General features: G+C 35.7%; 1 protein-coding gene across 1 annotated transcript; it reads right to left on the reverse strand.

Annotated features, from left to right (window-relative positions):
- Positions 1-394: 394 nt before the first annotated feature.
- LOC107470348 (cellulose synthase A catalytic subunit 6 [UDP-forming]) lies at positions 395-6,629 on the reverse strand. The gene is given in 14 exon segments (XM_052255065.1): positions 395-1,174; positions 1,268-1,618; positions 1,721-1,917; positions 2,011-2,269; positions 2,352-2,564; positions 2,677-2,802; positions 2,894-3,031; positions 3,448-3,793; positions 3,937-4,203; positions 4,502-4,685; positions 4,779-4,865; positions 4,903-5,121; positions 5,203-5,398; positions 6,152-6,629. Coding segments are annotated over 14 exon segments (3,252 nt in total). The 5' UTR covers positions 6,233-6,629; the 3' UTR covers positions 395-586.
- Positions 6,630-22,012: the final 15,383 nt, after the last annotated feature.

The following is a 22,012-nucleotide window of genomic DNA, read 5'->3' on the forward strand; positions in this document are numbered from 1 at the left end:
CTAATCGCTAAGTAAATATTCCAATACTTCGGACAAACTAATGAAAGAATCAAAGAATGGCTTAAGCTTAAGTTGGTACGGGACTATTGTACACGCGGTTTCAAATAGCGAAATTGCAGTGTTGGGGAGTTTCAATCACTTAATTTGAGGGTTCGTTTAGACTTCAAATTAGATTGTGGTTTTCGGTCTAGTTTTCTGCAATACAGTGAACTTTCGTCCAAATGGTTAATAGTATAGTACAAAAAGAATGAGTACACAACATTTTTCGCCAGATAGAACATCTCAGAAAAAGAATATCCATGATCATTGGTATTACAGAAAAGGAACTAACATGCTCATGTTCCTAAGGTCCAAAGACAGAACAGCTACTTCTTGACACTCTGATGATGATCCAAAATAAAAGAAAAAACCACTATTACATTTAGCAATGTGTTCAGCCCTACCTCCTTTCTTCTTTATGTACCCCAAAAATACAAAACAGTCCAAAACTTTTGTGCAACCATTGCAGAGCGCGTCATATCCATTGAAATTGCTTCTTCCATGATGCAAGCAACCCAAGTATAGATGGAAAAAAACTCCTCCAGGCTCACGAGTCATCACACCTCAATCCACAAATTTCCAAAACAGGACCATCTCTGTTCACAAATGGGTTGATCCTAACCCACATGAGTGTCAATATGGAAGCCAAAAGGATTGACCAAACCAAAACAATGGTTGGCATTCTATCTTGTTTCCCAAGTAACCCTTTGAGGAATGGGTAGAGATGGATAATCACCCACAATGCAAAGAACAATCTACCAAAGAGAGGTCCCCATGAGTCGTAACCATTGTTGATGGCATCCGAGACACCAACCACAACCCCAACAATGTTTATGATTAGTAGAGTTGTGGGAGGGATCAATAGCGATGTCCACTTGAAGATATAGAGCTCTGAGAATTCTCCATCATCGGCTGCTTTCGAGGTCACAGTGAAATTTGTATCGACTCCAGCCAAGACCTTCAGCAAACCCTGGAAAAGGGCAAACAGATGAGAAGAAACACCTCCTATCACCCAAAACTGTTCGTTCCTCCACCAATCATCTATGCCAACACCACCCCACTGCATCTCAAGGATACCCGTTGCTGCGATGGATATGAAGAGGGCCATGAATACAAGACTTGCATAGTTGCTAATCTGCATATTTAGAAAGCATAAGTGCATGATAGAAGCCATGACAACACTCTGGTTTCCATTGATATACTTTAAAGAGAATGCACAAAAGCATACCTCGGGTACAATAAATTTTCCTGTCAAGAGACATATAGCAGGCAGAGTACAGTAGACAACCAATGGGATGGAGGTCCAAGGGTATACAACACTGTTTATGTATGAAAATCGTTCTAACCACTTCAACCCACCACCGTAGCCATACCAGATTGGACAATGTTTGCTCATGAAAATCTCAACAGATCCAAGGGCCCACCGTAGAACCTGATGCAGACGATCTGAAAGGTTGATTGGTGCTGACCCCTTGAATGCAGGCCTCTTAGGAATGCAATACACAGACCGCCAACCATGACAATGCATTTTGAATCCAGTCAAGATATCCTCCGTCACAGAACCATAAATCCACCCAACCTGGTGAGGAGCAGAAAATTAATAGCACAGGGAAGAGATGTGAGAACTAATAACTATAATAATTATTCAAGGAATAAAAGCAGTTTTTTCTTTAGTACTTACTTCTTTTCCCCATTCAGTTTTATCTTCATAACCACAGCTAATGACTTGGATGGCTTCTTTTAAAAGAGAGGCAGGGCTCACATCCTGTGGAACCCCACCATTTTCCAGAAGTGTAGAAGCAACAAATACAGGAGACTGCCCAAACCTCTTCTCCAACTTCATTTGATTCAGATTTGATGACTTCTCTGCCATGGATCCTGTGACGAAATCTAAACATGTAAGCTATCCATGAACTTTATTACCCAAAGTGCTTTAATTTGCAAGAATAGTTGAAAGAAACAAAATCTTACCTTCAATCTTCTCAATATTTTCAAGTGCATGTATCTGCTTTGAAGCTTCCCTGTGCTTCACCTTCTTTTTGGTGTTGCCATTCTTTTTCTTACGAGATCCACAGCACAGACAGCACCATTTCGGCCAACAATTACAGGTTTTGCTTGGGGGCTTCTTCTTGGCAGGTGCATCATATCCATAAAGTGCTACCCTTCTAAAAACACACCCAGTTCCAACATAAATAGGTCCTTGTATTCCGTCCAATCCCTTCATGTTGATCTGTTTACAATTTGGGAGTTAGTACTAATCATATTAGAAAGCATAAGAAATATAGGCAGAAAGCAAGCTATAGAGAACTTACATCAAAAAATACAACATTCCGGTTTGAGTATCTATCATGCCTATCAATCCCATCAAATCTTTGAGGAAATTGTACATAGCAAACTTTCTTCCCAACTTGAGGGTCCATCATAAAACACATAGCTTCTCTAAGTGCCTTGCTATTGTTAATATAGTGATCACAATCAACATTCAGAAGATAAGGCGCATTTGAGATAATTGCAGACACCCGGACCTTCAGAAAATATTATCACCACAAAAATGCATGTCAGAAAAGAATTGAGACCAAGAAAACATTAGCTGACTTAGTTAAGCCTGAACCAAAATAAAAGTAACTTGAGGCCTACCAGAGAATTCATTGCCCCTGCCTTTTTGTGGTGATCAAAGCCTGGTCTCTTCTCTCGAGAAACATAAACTAAACGAGGTAACTCATTCCCTTCAATGTCACGAATACCATCTTGACCGAGGAAGACCTGTAAAATTTTATAAAAACAAAGATGTTGAAGTTTCTAATTTAGCATCACAAAAAATGAAAAACCACTTTTGTGAGAAACAGAGTCTTACCTGAATCATGCCAGGATGATCCCTCACATTATTTCCAGGCCATGGAGTACCATCCTGCATGGTCCATCCATCCTCAGGAACCTTTTGTGCAGTTGCCACCAAACTGTTAATCCTCACCTTAAATTCTTCATAATCCCGCTGTAACATGCAAAAGGGGGAAAATGGCCAATTAATTGCTTAACTTTTTTTCAAACTTATTCATACTGAATTTCACCAAGACACGCATGCACATAACACTTTTACTGTGTAGTTTCTACAGAAAACCCTTTAATTTTCAATTTGTAAATTGTCTCCTTGATTTTAACAATCACAATTGGGGCAGTCTATAATGTAATATTCCATCCAAACAATTCTTTTAAATAGCAGGGTCAAATGAGAATTGATGCCATACTTTGAGAAAGGAAAAGTCTCAATTTAACAGGTCACACTATATGCAAAATAATTAGGATTAAGGTTCATTACTGGATGTAGCCAATAAATTATGCAGGATAGGAAATCTAATAGCCAACAAATATAAAGTGAAAAAAGTGTAGGCAAAGAAAAAAATTCAAAACCTTCATTGCTCTTCTTTCCCGGACAAATGCTGGATGTACTTTATTTTTTAGATAATCAATCTTCTGGTTGAAATACCATTCTGGGGCACGGGGCTCAATATTATATTTTTTACAAAATGGTACCCATCTCCTGGCAAACTCAGATGTTTCAGAAAGTGCTTCAAAAGTAAGCATGGCAGCACCGTCATCTGAGACATAGCATGCAACTTTATCTACTGGATAATCAACAGCAAGGATAGACAGAACAGTGTTTGCCGTTATCAGAGGAGGTTCTTTCATGGGATCAACTGTACTGACAAAAACATCTACACTCGACAACTCAGATGGTTTCCCTTCTTTTTCATACCTGCATTTGTTTATGAATTATATATTGAGGCAATATACTCCAAAAATTAAGCATCAAAAATAGAATGAGATATCAATATCATAGCAACTATACTAAAACTTGATCAACAAATAAAAAGCAGCAGTTGCAGCAGCCTCAATTACCTCAGCGATAAACGATCAAGGTATGTTTCTCGCTGTATTGGGTACCATTTTGGAAACTGATCCATAATCCATGATACGGCAAACCATACCTCACAAATGACTGAAGTCAACCACAACCCATATGCATCATTAACTGGATGGAGAATTCTATAATGAAAGAAAAGCCCAAGAACTACAAGACGGAGTATTATAATCATTCTGTATGGGTTTATCTTGCTTGAAGGGATAGGTAACTTCCGAGAAAGCGGCTGCCTGCCTTCATCCATCCTGACAGAACATAACAAGGGAGGAAATGTTTAAAGAAATGCTAAGCAAAACAAAATTATATGGCCAAGATTTAAAAACAAAATTTCTTTGTAGTTAAACTTATGCACAACCCCACCACAATATCTAACAACACAGCAGTCACACAGATTGCTCAGCTAAGAGATATTCATTTATGTTCCAACTACATATGGATTGCCACCATATTATAACAAAGCGATGAAAACTCTTAATTTCACTACAATCAACCAAGCAAAGGAATAATTTAGTAAGGAACAAGGAGTAATAGTATGAGAGTTACATGGGCATATCAGGGTCCTCCAAATCATCACCAAAGTTTCCACCATTGTCGTTCCCTTCATGCTTCACCACCTGAAGTTTGTCATTCTGCCTTTTCTTCCACTCTTCCATTTTATCCTTCCAAGCCACACTTCCATACCCATACACTGCAATATCTTTCTTTGGAACCATTGGTCTTGGTTGCACTGAGACAACAGAAGCACCATAGTCACAACATGAACAGCTATATGAAAATGAAATGTAAAAAAAGCACAATGAAGCAGTAGCCCAGGACATACATGGATTAAACGGATCAGTGTAAGGAATGGGATGAACTCTGTTTCCATTATTCATATATGGAGGAACAATTAGAGCTTGAATTCAAGTAAAATCTAAAAATCATCAAAAGGATAATTTGCAAATGCACCTCTTCCCCATATGTCAAAAGTGGGATCTCAGAATTGAGAGGAGCCGAGTCATGTTCAAAATTTGCAGGGTTGCCAGCAATATTAGAATTAGCATAATGTCCGGAAGACACTGCATCCGAAGTGGTTCCAAAGGCATCATGATGCCCATACTCAAACTCATTGTCTAAATCATCAATATCATCCTCATCTTCATCACCTTCAACCCTGGGACTACCTGCAATTCATTGATTAATTAGTATTCGGCACAGTAAAACTAAGTTGTCAAGGAGAGATAATAACATAGCAACAATTTCACCTTTGATGCGTTTGTATCTGGTTTTACACTGTGGACATGCTTGATTCCCTTCTCGTCTCTCGTACTCATAGCAAGGCCGACAAACGGGGAATGCACACTCATTGCACGCAACAAACGGCTCCCCGTCCTCTGTGATTTCTATCTCATCCCCACATATCTGACATTTCTGTCCACTCAATTCTTGGACAGACTTAATCTGATAAGAACAAATGCAGACAAAAAAGGTGTAACTAGCTTTGAGTTCTTCAGTTGTACAATATTTTAGAAAATTGAAAGATCCATTCCTATTGGCATCTTAGTATCTACATTAAACTAATAATTCCCATGAATGTTTAAACATTTTTGTGAACCTGACACGATCTAAGAGTCCAACTTTGCCACAAACCAATCTAATCTGATTTTAAACCCCAAGAGAACCCACAATCCTGAACTCCCAATACCAGAAACTCACAAGCAAATTGGTTTATGACCAACAATTTAGGGGGTTAAACAAGAATAGGAATTCAATACTTGAAAAGTTTATCAAGGTTAGCTCCTAGCTACCAAAACGGAACGGGACCCTTATCCTCAACCAATGAATGAAGGCATAGAGACAAAAATGGCCAAGGTTAGCACAGAACCTCATCAAAACTAAGCGTTTTGTCAGAAGTACACGTTGTCATTGATTCATCGAAGAAAACCCAAACGCGAAATCATGTACTTCATATCCCACCGACAGTTTAGAAGAACAGAATAATAAAATAAAGCAAACAATAATATATGTAAAATATGCGTGTATAGCCAAAGAATTAGAAGAAAAATACGCAGAGATTAGTTGCATAAAAAGTTATCAAACCCTATTATTGAAGCAGCCAACAAACCCAGAAGAGAACGAAAAAAAATGCTTTATTGAGATGGAAATGAGAAAGAACAGATGAAAAATTAATTGCAATTGAATGGGAGAGCTTACTCTTGCATTGTCATCGGCATTGATGAGGACGAACTCGTTCCTGTTGTGGGAACCAGCAACGAGTCTACCACCAGTGTGCATCACTATTACCAGTCAATGTTGTTTAGATCAACACCAAAATCACCCAATGCTGCTATCACTACTCGCTCTGAGAGAAGATCCTAGAAGACACGCATACATGAAAACCAAAATGGACTATTTCTTCGTTCGATGCAAGTGACTCTGGAGGCTAAGACGAAAAAAGTAACATAAATGAGCGAAAGAAAGGCAAGGCTTTTGGAGTTGGTGTGTGAGTGTACTTTGATTCCTTGAGAAGCCAAGTTCCCTCTTGAAGCTGTAACCAGGCTGTTCGCAATCTATGCCAGAGAGAGAAAGAGGGATAGAAGGAAAAAGAAAAGAAAGAAATAAAGAGGAGTAAAACAAAGTATAGATAGTGTTTATGTGGAAGGTTGCGAATACGCGTAACAGAGAAGGTATAGAGAGATATACAAGGGGAAGAGGAAAAAAAATTAGAGAGAGTGTGTGTGAGTGATGTAAGGTGGGGCCCGGGCGATGGTGGTGGCGCTGGGCTGTATCGCCCCACCGGAGTTGGGTGAAAACCTTTCTACTCCAGATCAAAATTAATTATGTTTTCCCGTTTGAGAGGTATGAAATGTAAAAGAGTGAGTGGGTTTATTGAGAGAGAGGGAGTTGGAATGAAAGGGAAAGGAAGTATGTTCTGCTCCCACGGCGTAGATTCATGGCCTTTCAAATATTGTGAAAATTACCTTCACCCCCTCCATCTCACGCGCCTTCTATAGATGAACATTTCATTACTACTTCACAATTCAGAAACCAATAGGATAGGGGAGGTGTGCGGACCACAGCTGGACTCTGTTGACTGTGCCTCTGTGCTTTGCCTTTACTAATTACTACTACTAATCTACTATATTATTCATTCATTATTCATTCATTAATCGCCCAATGTGATTAGCTCCCTTTCTGCTTTCCAGATCTGCAGCTTCATATCTACTAGTTGAAACTCTTTTAAACCACAGATCATTAATAGATCATTCTTTTTTTTTTTTGGTGACTAATAGATCATTACATAATTAGATAGAACTTGTGATTAAATTCCTGATTTTTTGTTGACTTTAATTTTAATGAATTCAGAGTATGACTAATTTTATATAATTATTTGATTTTTTTTTGGTGACTATATATAATTATTTGATTAAATTTATGAATTTAGTTCTCTTTTAAATTCTAAAATACATACAAATTAAATTCTTTTTTCTTTTAAAATAATATTTTTTACTTTGTCGGTTTGTCTTAATAAGCCACAATAAATTTTAAAATATATCATTAACTTCAAAAATATATTAACTTAAATAACTAAAAAATAGTAAATATTATGTCATAATTATCTTCGAACATATATATAAATTAGAGTAAAATATGTTTTTTTTCGGGTAATTCACATTTATAAACCAAAACAACTTTAAAATTACCTGAATTCCCAAATCCAAAAATACTATGTAATTATCTTCATTTATATTTCTACGTAAATCAAATTCATTGAATTCGAATTAAGGCATCTTGTAGTAAATCGAAGTTATAAGTTTCGATTTATATAGTCAATACTAAATCGAATCAATCAAATTCGATTTAGCCCCATTAGTAAATCGAATCCACTAAAATTGATTTACTAACATTAGTGGCTTATGGTAAATCGAAGGCATTAGACTCAATTTTATTATGAAATACGTTACATGTATAATTCGAAAGGGGTTAATTCGATTTAGTATAATCCTAACGTATATAAATACGAGTTGAACGTGAATTTTTACTATAGTTGAACTCACAATTGCTAGTAATGAGAGTTTTTTAGTTCTAGTGCACTATAGGGTCGATTAAGAAGAAAATGCGATCGGGAATTAAATTTACGGATAAGGACCTGTTGAGTATTTTCCTTAAACCTTAGACGAGTTTCACTGAGTTTCAAAATATTATACTTCAGAAATTGGGGGCTGCATGGCGTGAAACGGGTTAAGAAGTTATTATATAGAATCCCAATTTCCGTGTTGCGCGATGATGTAAAGTACGATTCATTAGTCATAAGCAGTGACGAAGATTTGCAAGTTCTGTTCCATTGTCATTAGCAGTTTTCCAAGGTGAGGACCCCAAAGTTGTTGGCGAAGCTTGTGGATGTGGTATGTAGTTCTGGAGGTTTGAACTAGAATCCTCAATTCTCAGGACATTCTGGTAAAACCATGAGAGAGCAGGAACTGCAATGGACTAGCTAACTTGACGACATTTCTGTTCGCCACATGACACATGCATTGGTATAGCCATGAGAGAGCTGCAGACCCCCAGCTATACCAACCCATGTCCTCAAGCTTGGCAACATAGAGTAACCAATGAATGTGAAGCCGTGTACCAGACTTATCGATAAGAGCATCATGATAGACGGTTGGGCATACCTCCTGTTCTTGTATGGATACCTGGAGGGAGAGCTCGGTCTCTGGGAATCGACGCCGAGTTGTTATCTTCGGTGCCGACCTTTGAGCTTTATGATAATCCGAGCTTTACTCCAAGGGGATGTTCAATCACGTAGAGCTTTGAGCAAGAAACAAGGGGGAGTGTACCTGCAAAGGCACTCCGAAACTTAAGTCAGTATTGAGAATTCAATGTGTCCTTTTAGGATGGAAGATAATACCTTTTATGGGTGGAAATGTGCAAGTCGGTTATGCTTCTTCTTTATTGCCTGTATTAAAGAGCAATAATAAAGGTGAAATGTTAGGTTAGACGTTTCACTTTTGGAAAGCAGTCCGTTAAATTGAGTTGTAACGTAAGTTGCCGATTAATGACGTTGATTGCCGATTAATAACTGTAATGCCGAACTATAACGCTAGCTTTCTAAATAATAACGTGAATAATGCCGAGTTATGAATGATAATGCCGAGTTTATGATGTTGGATTTGTAACGGCTGGATCATAGCCCCCAAGTTTAGTCTGGAAATTGTCTTTAATGAAGAAGGTTGAGCTTTTTAATGAACAGGTCGGTTATTTGAGTTGGTGCATAACTCGGCATTTGACGTGGTCTTGGAGCCCCCAATTCAAGATGCTTTGTTAAACCATTAATAAATTAATATTAATGAGAGAGAGAATAGTGCGTGTGCTTATTAATGACGTGCGTCTTCCCAATGCACATCATATCTCTTGGGACAGATTAAGTGACTATTTGGTGGTATTGGGAAGCGGTTTTTGGGCTTTGAAATTAATCTTTGGAGTTGAAAAGGTTTGGTAATTTGACATAAGGTTATGTGAGCCTTATCAGAAGAAGTTTGAAGCAAAATATGAGCAAGAGATGTATCATCTTTTTCTAACATCTGTGACCTTTGCTTTTCCTTCTCTGTTATCTTTTTTCTTGTTCTTTCTCTTTTTGTTTTTTGTTTGATAATGGGGTTTGAGAAAGAGAAGAGGGAAAAGATTGACTAGTCATATGAGTGGGTGAATGAGGATGTGAAGAGGTTTCCGTCACTGTTTTTGGACGAGGGTGCTGTTAAAGAGATGGACGTTAGTAGGATAGTGAGGGGTGGGTGTGGGGTGCGATTGGAGTTGCTTCCTTGCACAATTGATGAACATGTGTTCTACAGGAGGAAGTGTTTGAGTTCTTTTATATGTATAGTAGTGTTTTAGAGGAGTTGGGAGTGAAGCTTTCTTTTAGCGATTTTCAGTGTCAGGTGCTGAAACAACTAAACTGTGCGCCTTTACAACTTCATCCCAATGGTTGGGCATTCCTTCGTGCATTTGAGATTCTGATGGAGTTTTTGAAAGAGCCGCCTACAGTGGAGTTATTTTTCTCACTATTCCAGGCAAAAGGTGTTTGGAATGAGGGTTGGATGAATTTGGCAATACTCAATCAATATCATGCCTGCCATAGTTGGGTCATATTAAACCCTAATCCTAAACTAAATCTCGGTGAATATAAAACTAATAATTTAAGAAATCTAACATAGCCTATAATCCTAACTAACATTTGTAGGTACCTTTTCAAGTTCTAAAAATCTAACCACCTAATAGCTTATTACTTCTACCCAATACTTATATTGAAAAAAATTGGATTTCTAAATCCTAACTAACTACTATAAACAACTACTACAAGAACCATGTTAACATTACTACAATGACTAATTTATGTTCAAAACAAAATTTTTGTTCACTAACCTCTTTATGGACGGCACCAGCAATATGCACAACTTTATCTAATTGATAGAGATGATTCGGATTGTCCTCTATGTGTTTAAATTTGATTTTTTTGTAGTTTATTTTTCTTATTTTATCTTTATTAAAAAATCTAATTCTAATTCTTATCTCCCTACTTCCTAACTTATCCCAACCAACCCTAATCCTATTAAGCCCCATCAGTAGAGGTACACATTTAAAATTCAAAATGTAGTTAATTGGATAAAAAATTATAACTAAATTTTGGCTAACCAATTTAATAAAACAATTTTAAAAATTGATTTTTAATCGGTTAACCAAAATCAAAACTAAATTTTATACTACTCTTATTTTAAATTGGTTAACCGAATTTTATTGTAAAAATCGAGTTTTAATTGGTTACGAGCCGATTTTTAACTATTTTTTTAGAAATTTTTTTATGTAAAAACTATTTTTTAAAACAAAAAGTAGGTTATTTTTTTAAATTGATTTTTATTTTTATTACCGGTTAAAATTTTATTTTAATTTTATAATCAGTTAATAACTAATTTTATCGTATAAAACTATTTTGGTTAATTAACCTAAATAAAATATTTGGTTAACTAAAAACATATTTGAATTTTTAGTTAACCTTAACCATGTACAATTCTATTCATCAAGACCAATATCAGGAGTAAACACTCAATTCGATCTTTGTCCATTTTCACGAAGGACAAGACAATTCTCGTCTAAATGAGAGAAACATTTCAACCCTCAACTTTTTCATTTTGGGACAACACGATCCTTTTGTTAAAAAAATCCGTTAAATAGTAACGAAAACTAATTTTGTGGGGATTTTATTTGTAATTTTTATGGATTTAAAACTCCCACAAACTATTGATAAGCTTATTTTAGAAAAAAATTTTCACCAGTAGTAGTGGTGAAAGACTGTTATTGGAAATGATGTCGCAAGAAAAAAAAATAACCGCAGTACAAATATCTTTTAAAAAAAAAATATTATCAAACAAGAAATGAAATAAGAGATTATTAATGTTGATAATATCAGTATTGGTGATGATAATGTTAATGAAATAACGATGATAATAAAGTATGGTTATACAATAAAAAAGTAGAAATAAAAGTAATAATGATAAAAATGAAAAAGGTGGTGGTAGTAGTGATTATAGTGATTATATTGTTAAAAAAATTTGTTTAAAAATTTAAAACCTTCACAAAATATAAATAAAATCCCACAAAAATAATTACCATGACTATTTAATGGAATATTTTTAACAGAAAAATCATACTGTACTAAAATAAAAAAATTAAGAGTTAAAATACCTCTTTTTTTCTAGACACAAATCACCTTATCCTAAAAATAGACATAAATCGAATTGGATGTTTACTCATCTACCGTCACCCACAACGTCCACTGTCACCCCCTTCCTCCTGTATTGACTACACTCTTCACCGTCTACCATCCTCACCTATTGCTCTTATCACTACCACTTTTTTTCCTCCTCCAACTTCTACCACTTACTTCATCTCATTTTACACTTCTGACTTTGTAACTCTCACCCTCATCTCACTTTTACCATCATCAGAAACATCTCCATCGTAAGTAGCATTTTTTATTTTAAAAGTTATAAAAATAAAATTGTCAATAGTAATTTTTTAATTTTAAAAATTTAAAAATAAAACTGAGTAGTAATTTTTATTTTTAAAAATAAAAAAAAAATAATTTTAATGACTATCAATATAAAATAATTTTATATGTATATTCAATTACGTAACAGTATAATTTTATATTAGTAGAAATAATATTTTATATTCTGTTTAAATAGTTTTTATACGAGTTTTACATTGTTAATATATCAAAATTAAACTCAACTAAAAAATTATAAAAGTTAAAGTGTGAAAGCGATTTCTATAGCATACCATATACTCAAAAAATTAAACACCAAAAATGCACTATTTTGTGGGAAAATACACTCCCGCTACCATAAAAAAGAAAAAAATTTCCGCCATTTTCCCTCTCCATAGTCCATGGTGAACGCTCCTTACTAGTGAGCATTGACCAGTGACAACTTGGAATCCCTCTATGAGTCACGACTCACGAGTGATGACAAACAAGCTAACGTCGTGCCCTTTTGGGTGATGCATGATTTGACCATGCGAGCACCGTGTTCAGCCATATACATCTGCTTCAACAATCAATACGAGTACGACGTTTCTAAACAAACGGCAACTTATTAATTCCTTAATTATATATTAATTTAATTAATTAATTAATTAATTGTTAATTGAGACATAGGTGATGGCACGTGGGAGTGAGGGAAGGCTGGGGGTGAGGAACAAATACAAAGGGGAGAAACGAAGTTCGAAACGATGTGGACCCACATTGACCCGAAAATGTTAATGGTTTAGGGGTGTAGGGACAACAAGAACAAGAGGTTACAGCTGGCCATGGTGTTAGTGACTTGGTGGATACTGGAAAGTGAACTGTGAACCATCACCACAAGAAGACAACGAAACAGTAACACCGAACAACAAGTGAATGAATCACTGATTCACTGCACCAAGTTAGTACTACCAATATTTAAACGTCTAAAAATTCGTATATCAAATACTTGTCATGATCTTTTTCAAGGAATCAATATTGAACAAGTCTAGTGCTGTAAAAATTCTTAAATTCATCCAATATTAAATTAGACAGCATTTATTCTATCAAAGTAAGAAAATAAATAAATAAAAACTAACAAAACTTTGTATTGAAAAAACAGTAGTTACAAATCATAATCAATATCTACTGATGTGATTTAACTAATGTTAACACATAATACAATATGTGGATATTGAGAAAAGAATAATGATTGATTCTACTAAATTATCCTGTTATAAAAATATTTCCATATATTTATACATAAGTAAAATATTAAATTTACATATAATTTTAAGAATTTTTTTCATCAAAATTATATCACGGGCTCATTTGATGTATGATTGGTTGAAAATATTTGATGAAAAAAATTCTTAAGATAGTAAATATTTGGATAATTTTCGTATTTAGAAGCAATATTAGAATAATTTGTTTGCATCCAAAATCCAATCTGAAAATGGAAGATACTGAATCAGAGAATAAATACATGTATATATTGGACACGTTGAATCAATGGGCCTCTTCACTAACCATCAACATCAAAGGACTCTATATATTATGGTACATACAGCCTAGTGCCAGTTCATTACCACTTCATTTTATTCCTTGTTCCATTTAGAATTTTAGATACGCATTTGGTTCGGTTCAATGTCTTCTTTTTCTGTTTTCATTTTTATATAATAATATATTTGGTTTTCTCGCAAGTGCAGCGTACTCCTCCTCCCAGCCCAACCAAGGTACACACAGAGATATATGAGATAAGAGGTTTGTTGGTTTGGTACTTGGAAATGTAAGGTTGCTACTTTGGAGCAGGTCAAAGCAAGGATTTTTATAGTGAATATTTTTTGCATCCCGAAAGTGTCGGTGCCTCTATTTCTCTCTACTAACCTCTATTGGTCTATTCCTATGACTTTTTCTCTATTTTAATATTTTATAGCACATTTTCCTTTCCAGTTTTGTACTTATAATTGTTGTAAAATAAATAAATAAAAAAATAAAACTCTAGTATTAATGTTCACAATATTATTATCTCGCTATAATACTATAATAGAAGTGATTCATATATATAGTGCATAAGGACAAAGAAAAAAAAGTATTTTTATATTTTTGTAGTGTGTCTTTATTGTCTCAGTATATATCTTCATTTATACAAGTGCAATATTAACTTTTCAAATTTTGAAAACTTGCACCATTTTCTATTCAATGTTTATACCTCTCAAAAAACATTTGATTGGAGGGACAAAGTCATGTTGAGTAGATATTTAGTAGACATCTATATTATAACACTTCTTCTTAAATGTCTATTAGGAATATGTCTCGTTAAAACCTTACTAAAGAAAAATCCAATGAGAAAAAAATTTTAGTAAAGGAAAAAGAGTACAATATCTTTTATGACGAGGACTGCCTCATTAAAAACTTTGTCAAGAAAAACCCAATGAAAAAAAATCTGACTAAGGAAAAAGAGTACAGTCTCCCCCTCTTATTGACATCATTTAATATCTCGAAATCGGCACATCCCAATCTGATGTACCAATTTTTCAAAGGAGAATTTTGGAAGTGACTTTGTAAATAAGTCTGTCAGATTATCGTTTGAGTAGATCTGTTAGACATCAATTGTTCCTTGATTTTGAAGATCATGAGTGAAGAAGAATTTGGGAGAAATATGCTTTGTTCTATCACATTTGATGTATCCCCCCTTAAGTTGAGCTATGCATGTTGTATTATCTTTAAACAGGACAGTTGGAGCTATCTTATGGTCAATCAATCCACGTGATGACAGAATATATTGGATTAAACTCATGAGCCAAAAACACTTGCGACTAGCTTCATGTATTGCTAGTATTTCAGCATGATTAGAAGATGTTGTTGTAATCGTCTATTTCGTAGACCTCCATGATATAGCTGTTCCACCATATGTGAACAGGTATTCTGTTTAAGATCTCCCTCTTTGTGTGGATCAGATAAGTATTCTGCATCTGCATAGCCAATTAGTTGTGACTTGGATCCATATGGATAAAACAATCACATGTCAACCGTTCCATGAAGATATCGAAAGATTTGTTTGATTCCACTCCAGTGTCTTCTGGTTGGAGAGGAACTATACCTTGCTAGTAAGTTCACAGCAAATGATATATCAGGTCGTGTGTTATTAGCAAGATATATTAGTGCTCCAATGGCACTAAGATATGGTACTTTAGGACTAAGGATATCTTCATTTTCTTTCTTAGGACAGAATTGATCCTTTTCCACATCCAAAGATCTTACGATCATTAGGGTACTTAATGGATGTGACTTATCCATATAAAATCTCTTCAAGATCTTTTATGTGTATGTTGTTTGATGAATAAATATCCCATTTATTGTGTGCTCGATCTGCAGGTCGAGACAAAATTTACTCTTTCCAAGATCTTTCATCTTAAACTCTTCTTTTAGAGTTTTTATAGTTGTTGGAATCTCTTCAGGAGTTCCAATGATATTTAAATCATCAACGTACACAGTAATTATAATGAATCCAGATACAGATTTCTTTATGAAAATACATGGGCAGATATCATCATTCTTAAATCCGTTTTTGGCCAGATACTCAGTAAGACAATTATACCACATTCATCTAGATTGCTTTAGACTATATAAAGATCTTTACAATTTGACTAAGTATAACCCCTGTGAATATTCATTGGACGATTTAGATATCTTGAATCCTTCAGGGACTTTCATATAGATATCACGATCCAATGATCTGTATAAGTAGGTTGTTACCATATCCATTAAATGCATATGTAGTTTATGGTATACGGATAAACTGACCAAATAAAGTAATGTTATTGCATCTGCTATAAGGAAATATGTTTCTTCATAATTTATATCGGGGCTTTGCGAAAAACCTTGTGCCACTAGTCGAGCTTTGTAGCGTACAACTTCATTTTTCTCATTTCGTTTTCTCACAAATACCCATATGTATCCAACAGGTTTTACATCTTCTAGTGTACGGACTACAGGTCCAAAGACTTCACGTTTTGCAAGTGAGTCTAATTCATCCTTCAAAGCTTCTTCCCATTTTGGCCAATAATTCCTTTGTTGAAATTCTTCGATTGTTCTTGTCTTAAGATCCTTACTTTCATGCATGATATTTAATGCCACATTATATGCAAATATTTCATTGATAATTGTTTTATTTCGGTCCTATTTTTCTCCTATAAAGACATAATTTATCGAAATCTCGTCATTTTTACAATTTTCAGGTACTTGAACATCTTCTGGCGTTAAAACTATATCAGAGTTTCGGAAAACTGCATGTGTCTTTACTATGTCTTTTTCAACAGGAATAGTATTTACCTCTTTTTTTTCGAGAATTTTTGTCTTTGGAACCAACCGGTCTACCACGCTTCTTGCGTGAATTTGTTTCAGTGACCACTTATCCTATTGGGACTTCAATTCGAATTGGGGCATTTTCTGCTGATATATAAGATTTGGTTATCCTCTTTGTATCAGAAAATGCATCAGGTAATTCATTTGCTATTCTTTGCAAATATATAATCTTTTGAACTTCTAGTTTACATTGTCCTGATCAAGGATCTAAATGTATCAAGGATGATGTATTCCAATTAAGTTCCTTTTCAGGAAGCTTATTCTCTCCCCCTAATATTGGAAATTTTGATTCATTAAAATGACAATCCGTAAATCAGACTTTAAATACATCTCCAGTTTGTATCTCAAGATACCTCACTATAGAGGAAGAATCATATCCAACATATATCTCCAATTTTCTTTGGGGTCCTATTTTGATGCAAGAAGGTGGTGCAATAAGAACATATATCACACATCCGAATATTTTTAAATGGGAATTTGGCTGCTGGCCAAAAGCTAATTGCATAAGAGAGAACTGGTAGTAACTTGTTGGCCTCAAACGAATAAGTGCTGTGGCATATAAAATAACACGCCATTAGAGCTTTGAGTATCTAAGTATTGGGAGATCAAGTTGGTTACTACCTCGGTTGAGGTAGCCATTAGAGCTTCAAATCGCTCTTGAACAATGGTGCGATATTCTATTAGCTCTTGGATATATAAAATGAGAGTGTCATTCATGAGTGTTTGAGGTGGATAGGAGGGTTCATTGTTTAGGAAAAAGGGTTCATAGTAGGAAGGTGGTGCATCTTGATAAGGATATGAAGGTGGTGCATATTGAGGTGGTGGTTCTTGGGAGTATTGATGTTGAAATCGTGGTGGCTTTAAGTATGGTTCATATGGGTCATAAGGTGGTTGGTATGATGGATATGGGTTAGGATCATATAGAGGTGTTTAGTGGTAGGGAGCTTGTGAGTGTGGTGGTTGAAGACTATGTTGAGGATATGACTCATAGGCATATGGTGGTTGTGATTGATAATCACAAGGAGATCCACCATAACCATTGGATTGGTATGAATTATGGAATGGTTCTTGCTTATAGTACATTGGAGGAGGTTGTTGTTTAGAGGGTTGATCATAAGCATATGGCTCCCCCCACCTTTGATTGTTCCATCGTTAATGCATATCCTCATTGTAGCTTCCATTCCCTACAACATAGTTTGAACCAAACTCATAACCAAAAGGGTGAGAATTCATAGTGAAAAGAGAAAAAAAATTAAAAGCTAATAAGAACAAAATCCTACAACTAGCAAAAACTAACAAAAATACTCAAGCACTATTCACAATATTAACACATATACAATAACCAACAATAAGCGCACATTGCAATTCCTGGCAACGGCGCCAAAAACTTGATGTGGGGATAAATGCCGGTTAAGAATTCACCAAAGGATTTTTCCAATTCAAAGTCACATAGTATAGTTCTAAACCAACAATTAACCCTCAATCAAAGTTTAATTTGTTTGTAACTTAAGCCAAACCCAATGAAAACTGACAGTATTTAAATCTCGAATCGTGTAAGAACCAGAATTTTCACGAATAAAATCATTTAAATGCCCAAATTAAATTCCGAAAAGTTAGGATGAGAATTTGGGGATTTAAATATGATTTTCGAACTCAGTAGGTCCTTCCGAGTCAGAAAATATATTTTCTGTGAAAAATCGTGAAAAACCGCGAACCGATAGTCGAACCAGTTGAACCGGTTCAAGTCTGCTCGGTGCTGCGCGAGAAGCAGTGAAAACAGCCAAAAACCTTAGAAGAATATTAGAGATGGAAAACCGGGCGTTAGTGTTAAAAGTTTGGCCCGAAGTTGGGACAAACGGGCTAAAAATGCTAACAGATTGAACCGGGCCTAAGTTGGGCCCAAGTCCAACATATATAAGGGTTCATTAATGAACCCAAACACTCATAACACACTCAAACACACACACTCAGCTGAAGAGAAGGGGAAGAAGAGAAACTCTTGAGCACTATTCACTTCAATCTTTCCAAGCTAATATCTTGAGCTACGGTGCTTTGATTTGCATGTCGTCAGCGACTACGCATTCCTTGTGAAGAGCTATATAAAACTCATGCAAGAAACTGGTAAGGAAAGTTTGAAATCTTCCCAGTTCCTCTCCTCTAAATTTTGGGTTTTTAGGGTTTTGAGTTAAATGAGTTTTTGTGATTTTGGATGTTTAGGATTACTCTAATCCTTGCTTAGCATTGGATTTTTGCTATCAAATCTGTTAACAAAAAGTAAGAGCCACTAAAACCTTGTGATATTATGTTTAAATGGAACCCTAGGTTGATTTTGTGGTAATTTATATGTGTATAGCTTGATTATTGTGAGTTTGGAGCTTGTTGGTGCTTGTTGGAGTTACATTGGTGGTTGGAATTAGGTTGAAATCTCATTTGGTTCATAAAGAGAATCGGTCAAGGTATGATTTCGATTTCTTCTATGTAGTATATAATATTCATAGACACTTAGGCTAGTGACCCATAGGATAGGATTGGATTTGAATGGTTGATGAGTTGTTGGATGCTATTGTATGATGATGTATGATGAAATGATAATTTTTGAGTTTGATATTGATAATTGATAGTGGTATGATGAGGATGAATGATTTGTGAAGTTGGGGAGTGAATTATGTTGATAAATGAGATATTGATGTTAATTGATTGTGAATATATTAATGAGGTTTGCTTTATTTTCACCTATTTTACCTTCCCGACGAGGTTGCAAGATTTTATAACACCTTTTTAAGATTTTTGGGCATATTTTTGGATACTCAAACATGGAAAAAGATTTAAGGGTTTTAGCCGCTATTATTTGAAAAATTTAGAAAATGGAGGCTTAGGTTTCTGGCGTACTGAAAGTGGTCCAATATTATGTGGTGAATGGTTGATGGATAAGATGAAGATTAAGAAACTATTGAGTTCGAAACTGAAATGTGAATGAGCAGTAGATTGAAAAGAGTCAAGGACTCTGAATAAAGTGATGGATCCATCTTGTACTAAAAATGTTTTTGAAAACCACTGCACTACTTTTTCATTGAGATTATGAGACGCTATGCGCCCGGCAGGGGCCAAAGTTGGATTCTGCCTGTCGAGGTAGCAGCAGCGGCGTAAGGGCGGTGGTTCATCCAGCTTACGCTTAGATGTGAGGTCGGTAGCAATAGATCCCGCTCGCATCCCTTCGGATCATCAGAGCGTATAGGTGCAAAACCCTGGATAGTGATCCGAGCACTATATCTCGGGGGTTCCCACACCATGAATCCGAAGGGCAACATCTCCATGAAGATGTGTCAGGTTGGCAGTTGAATCGACAATGTGATATCACAGCTAGTAGGGCAGGCATTCATCATGTGCATTTTCTATTTGTTTGTATGCTTTGCCGACTTGATATTGTTTTCCTATATGTATAACATGTATAATTGCTATTTGAATTAATTGCTATATATGCTTCTATCTGTGTTTTACTTGTATTGTATATATTGTATTTTCTACCGGGATTGAGTAGGTTTGGAAGGCAGTGGCAATAGGATCGCATGGAGGATCGATTGGTGAAGGCTGTGGGACAGTGGTGTTTGATTAGATTAGAAATCCCCTAAGATAGATTACCCTTTTATGGTGCTATGGTTTAGGGTTTTGTTAAGGTTTTACCTATTATGCTTATTTGGTTAAGAATGCTTTAAGCTTGAATTCTTGTGATGGATATGGAGTCTAGGATTGCCTTTGGCGTCCCGGGGTCTTATATCTTACATCACTGAGCACTGTTACCATACTGAGAATCTCCTGTTCTCATACCATATTTCTGTTGTTGTTTTCAGATGCATGACATAACCCACCATGGTGAGTTGTCTGGTTGGTGGCAGAAGCGGAGGATCTGGATACTCCTTTTGGATCTTTTGATTTATTTTGAATTAGGTCTCTCACTTTTTTATTTTGTTTCGCCTAGAGGCTTGTATCTGAGAGAACAAAACTTGTATAAGCTGTTTTTACTGTCTGGGTTCATGTATTGTCTGTATATGGCTAGTCGGCTTAAACTCCGCGAGCCGTGGCTAGCGTCTTATGATATTATACTATTATACTATGATATTTTGTTATGCTATACCTATTCCTTGTGCCTTAAGTTAGTAGCTTCGCTAGTACGTTTTGCACTTTTCAAATCCTGTCTTTGATAAACCCCATTTTTAGGGTTTATCTTGTGTTGAATTTAGAGCATTTTGATAACCTTTCCTCACATTTATTCAATAAAATAGCATGATTTTGTGATTGTCTCTTTACTTGTGCTTAGATGTAAAAACATACTTTTTAGACCTTTAACTTGATGATTTTAAATCTCTCTTTGATTCCATTAGATGCCTTGATGTGTTTGTTAGTGATTTCAGATTGAATATGTTATTTGCTTATCTGTCTAGAGATGCTAAGACTTGGCAACAACTATTTGCCCATTATTATGTCATGCCCACCATCCACTTTTCTGAGATTCCGATGGATATGCTTCTCCTGATCGGTTGTGTCAAAGAGGAGAAGGAAGTCTACTTCCCCCGGTTGATCAGGAGAGGTATGTGGCGAGCACATATCAGGGGCCTACTACCATTTTCCACATTAGTCACGCGGATGATTGAGTTAGCAGGTGCCCCATGGAGGGATGATGACGCGATACCACCACCACTAGACGAGGACGACAAGGAGGTTACTATTCCTTAGGGTTCGTGGGTGCATGAGAAACCCCCATCCAGGTGCCGATCTCGAGCTAGAGTAGTAGTAGGTGCAGCTAGACCCCCTTCATTAGCAACCGCAGCTGGACCATCTTCTTCAGTAGTAGCAGTACCTTTACCACCACCACCCGAGCCGACCTATCTTCTGGTTCAGCGTCTATTCCATTTCATGGAGCGCAGTGAGTGCCGTATTATGCGACGCTTGGACTGAGTGGACCAGGCATTCGTAGCATAGGGCATTAAGCTACCACCTCTTCCTGTCTCTTCGGCATTGACGTTAGGATTTTTGCTAGTAAAGAATTTCATAAAAACAGTCGCGTTGTAGATATAGTCTCTAAACCGACAAAAATCCCTTCGTACAAACGTTTTGGTTGTCACAAGTAACAAACTCCTTCAAAATTGATAACCGAGTATTTAAACCTCGGGTCGTCTTCTCAAGGAATTGCAGGGAGGTATGTTCTTATTATTGGTTATGAAAAAGTGTGTTTGGGGTTTTGGATTAAGGTAAAAGGTACGAGTATATTTTTAAAGCAATAAAAATAAATAAATAACTGTAAAATAAACTCTTGGCAAGGTATGTGAACTAGAGGTCCTATCCCAGTTATCCTTATCAATTGTAATGAGAATTGGATTTTTTCCCACTTTGTTAACCTCTAACTATGAAGGTAAGTTAAGTGGATGAATTCCAATTTTCAATTAATAATGAGTTTGATAACTCAAGAGTCACCAATTAATCGACCACAGCCAAGAATGTAAAAAGCTAAATTAAAATTATAAATATCTGAAATACCTTCAATTCATTCAAAGCAGTAAAATCTAACATGAAAAATATTCATAAGCCAATTGGGCAACAGGAAAATCCAAATTATTTATATCAATAAAAAAAGCAATCATCAAACTGAAATA

Source organism: Arachis duranensis, chromosome 10 (genome assembly GCF_000817695.3).
Source record: "Arachis duranensis cultivar V14167 chromosome 10, aradu.V14167.gnm2.J7QH, whole genome shotgun sequence".
NCBI lineage: Eukaryota > Viridiplantae > Streptophyta > Magnoliopsida > Fabales > Fabaceae > Arachis > Arachis duranensis.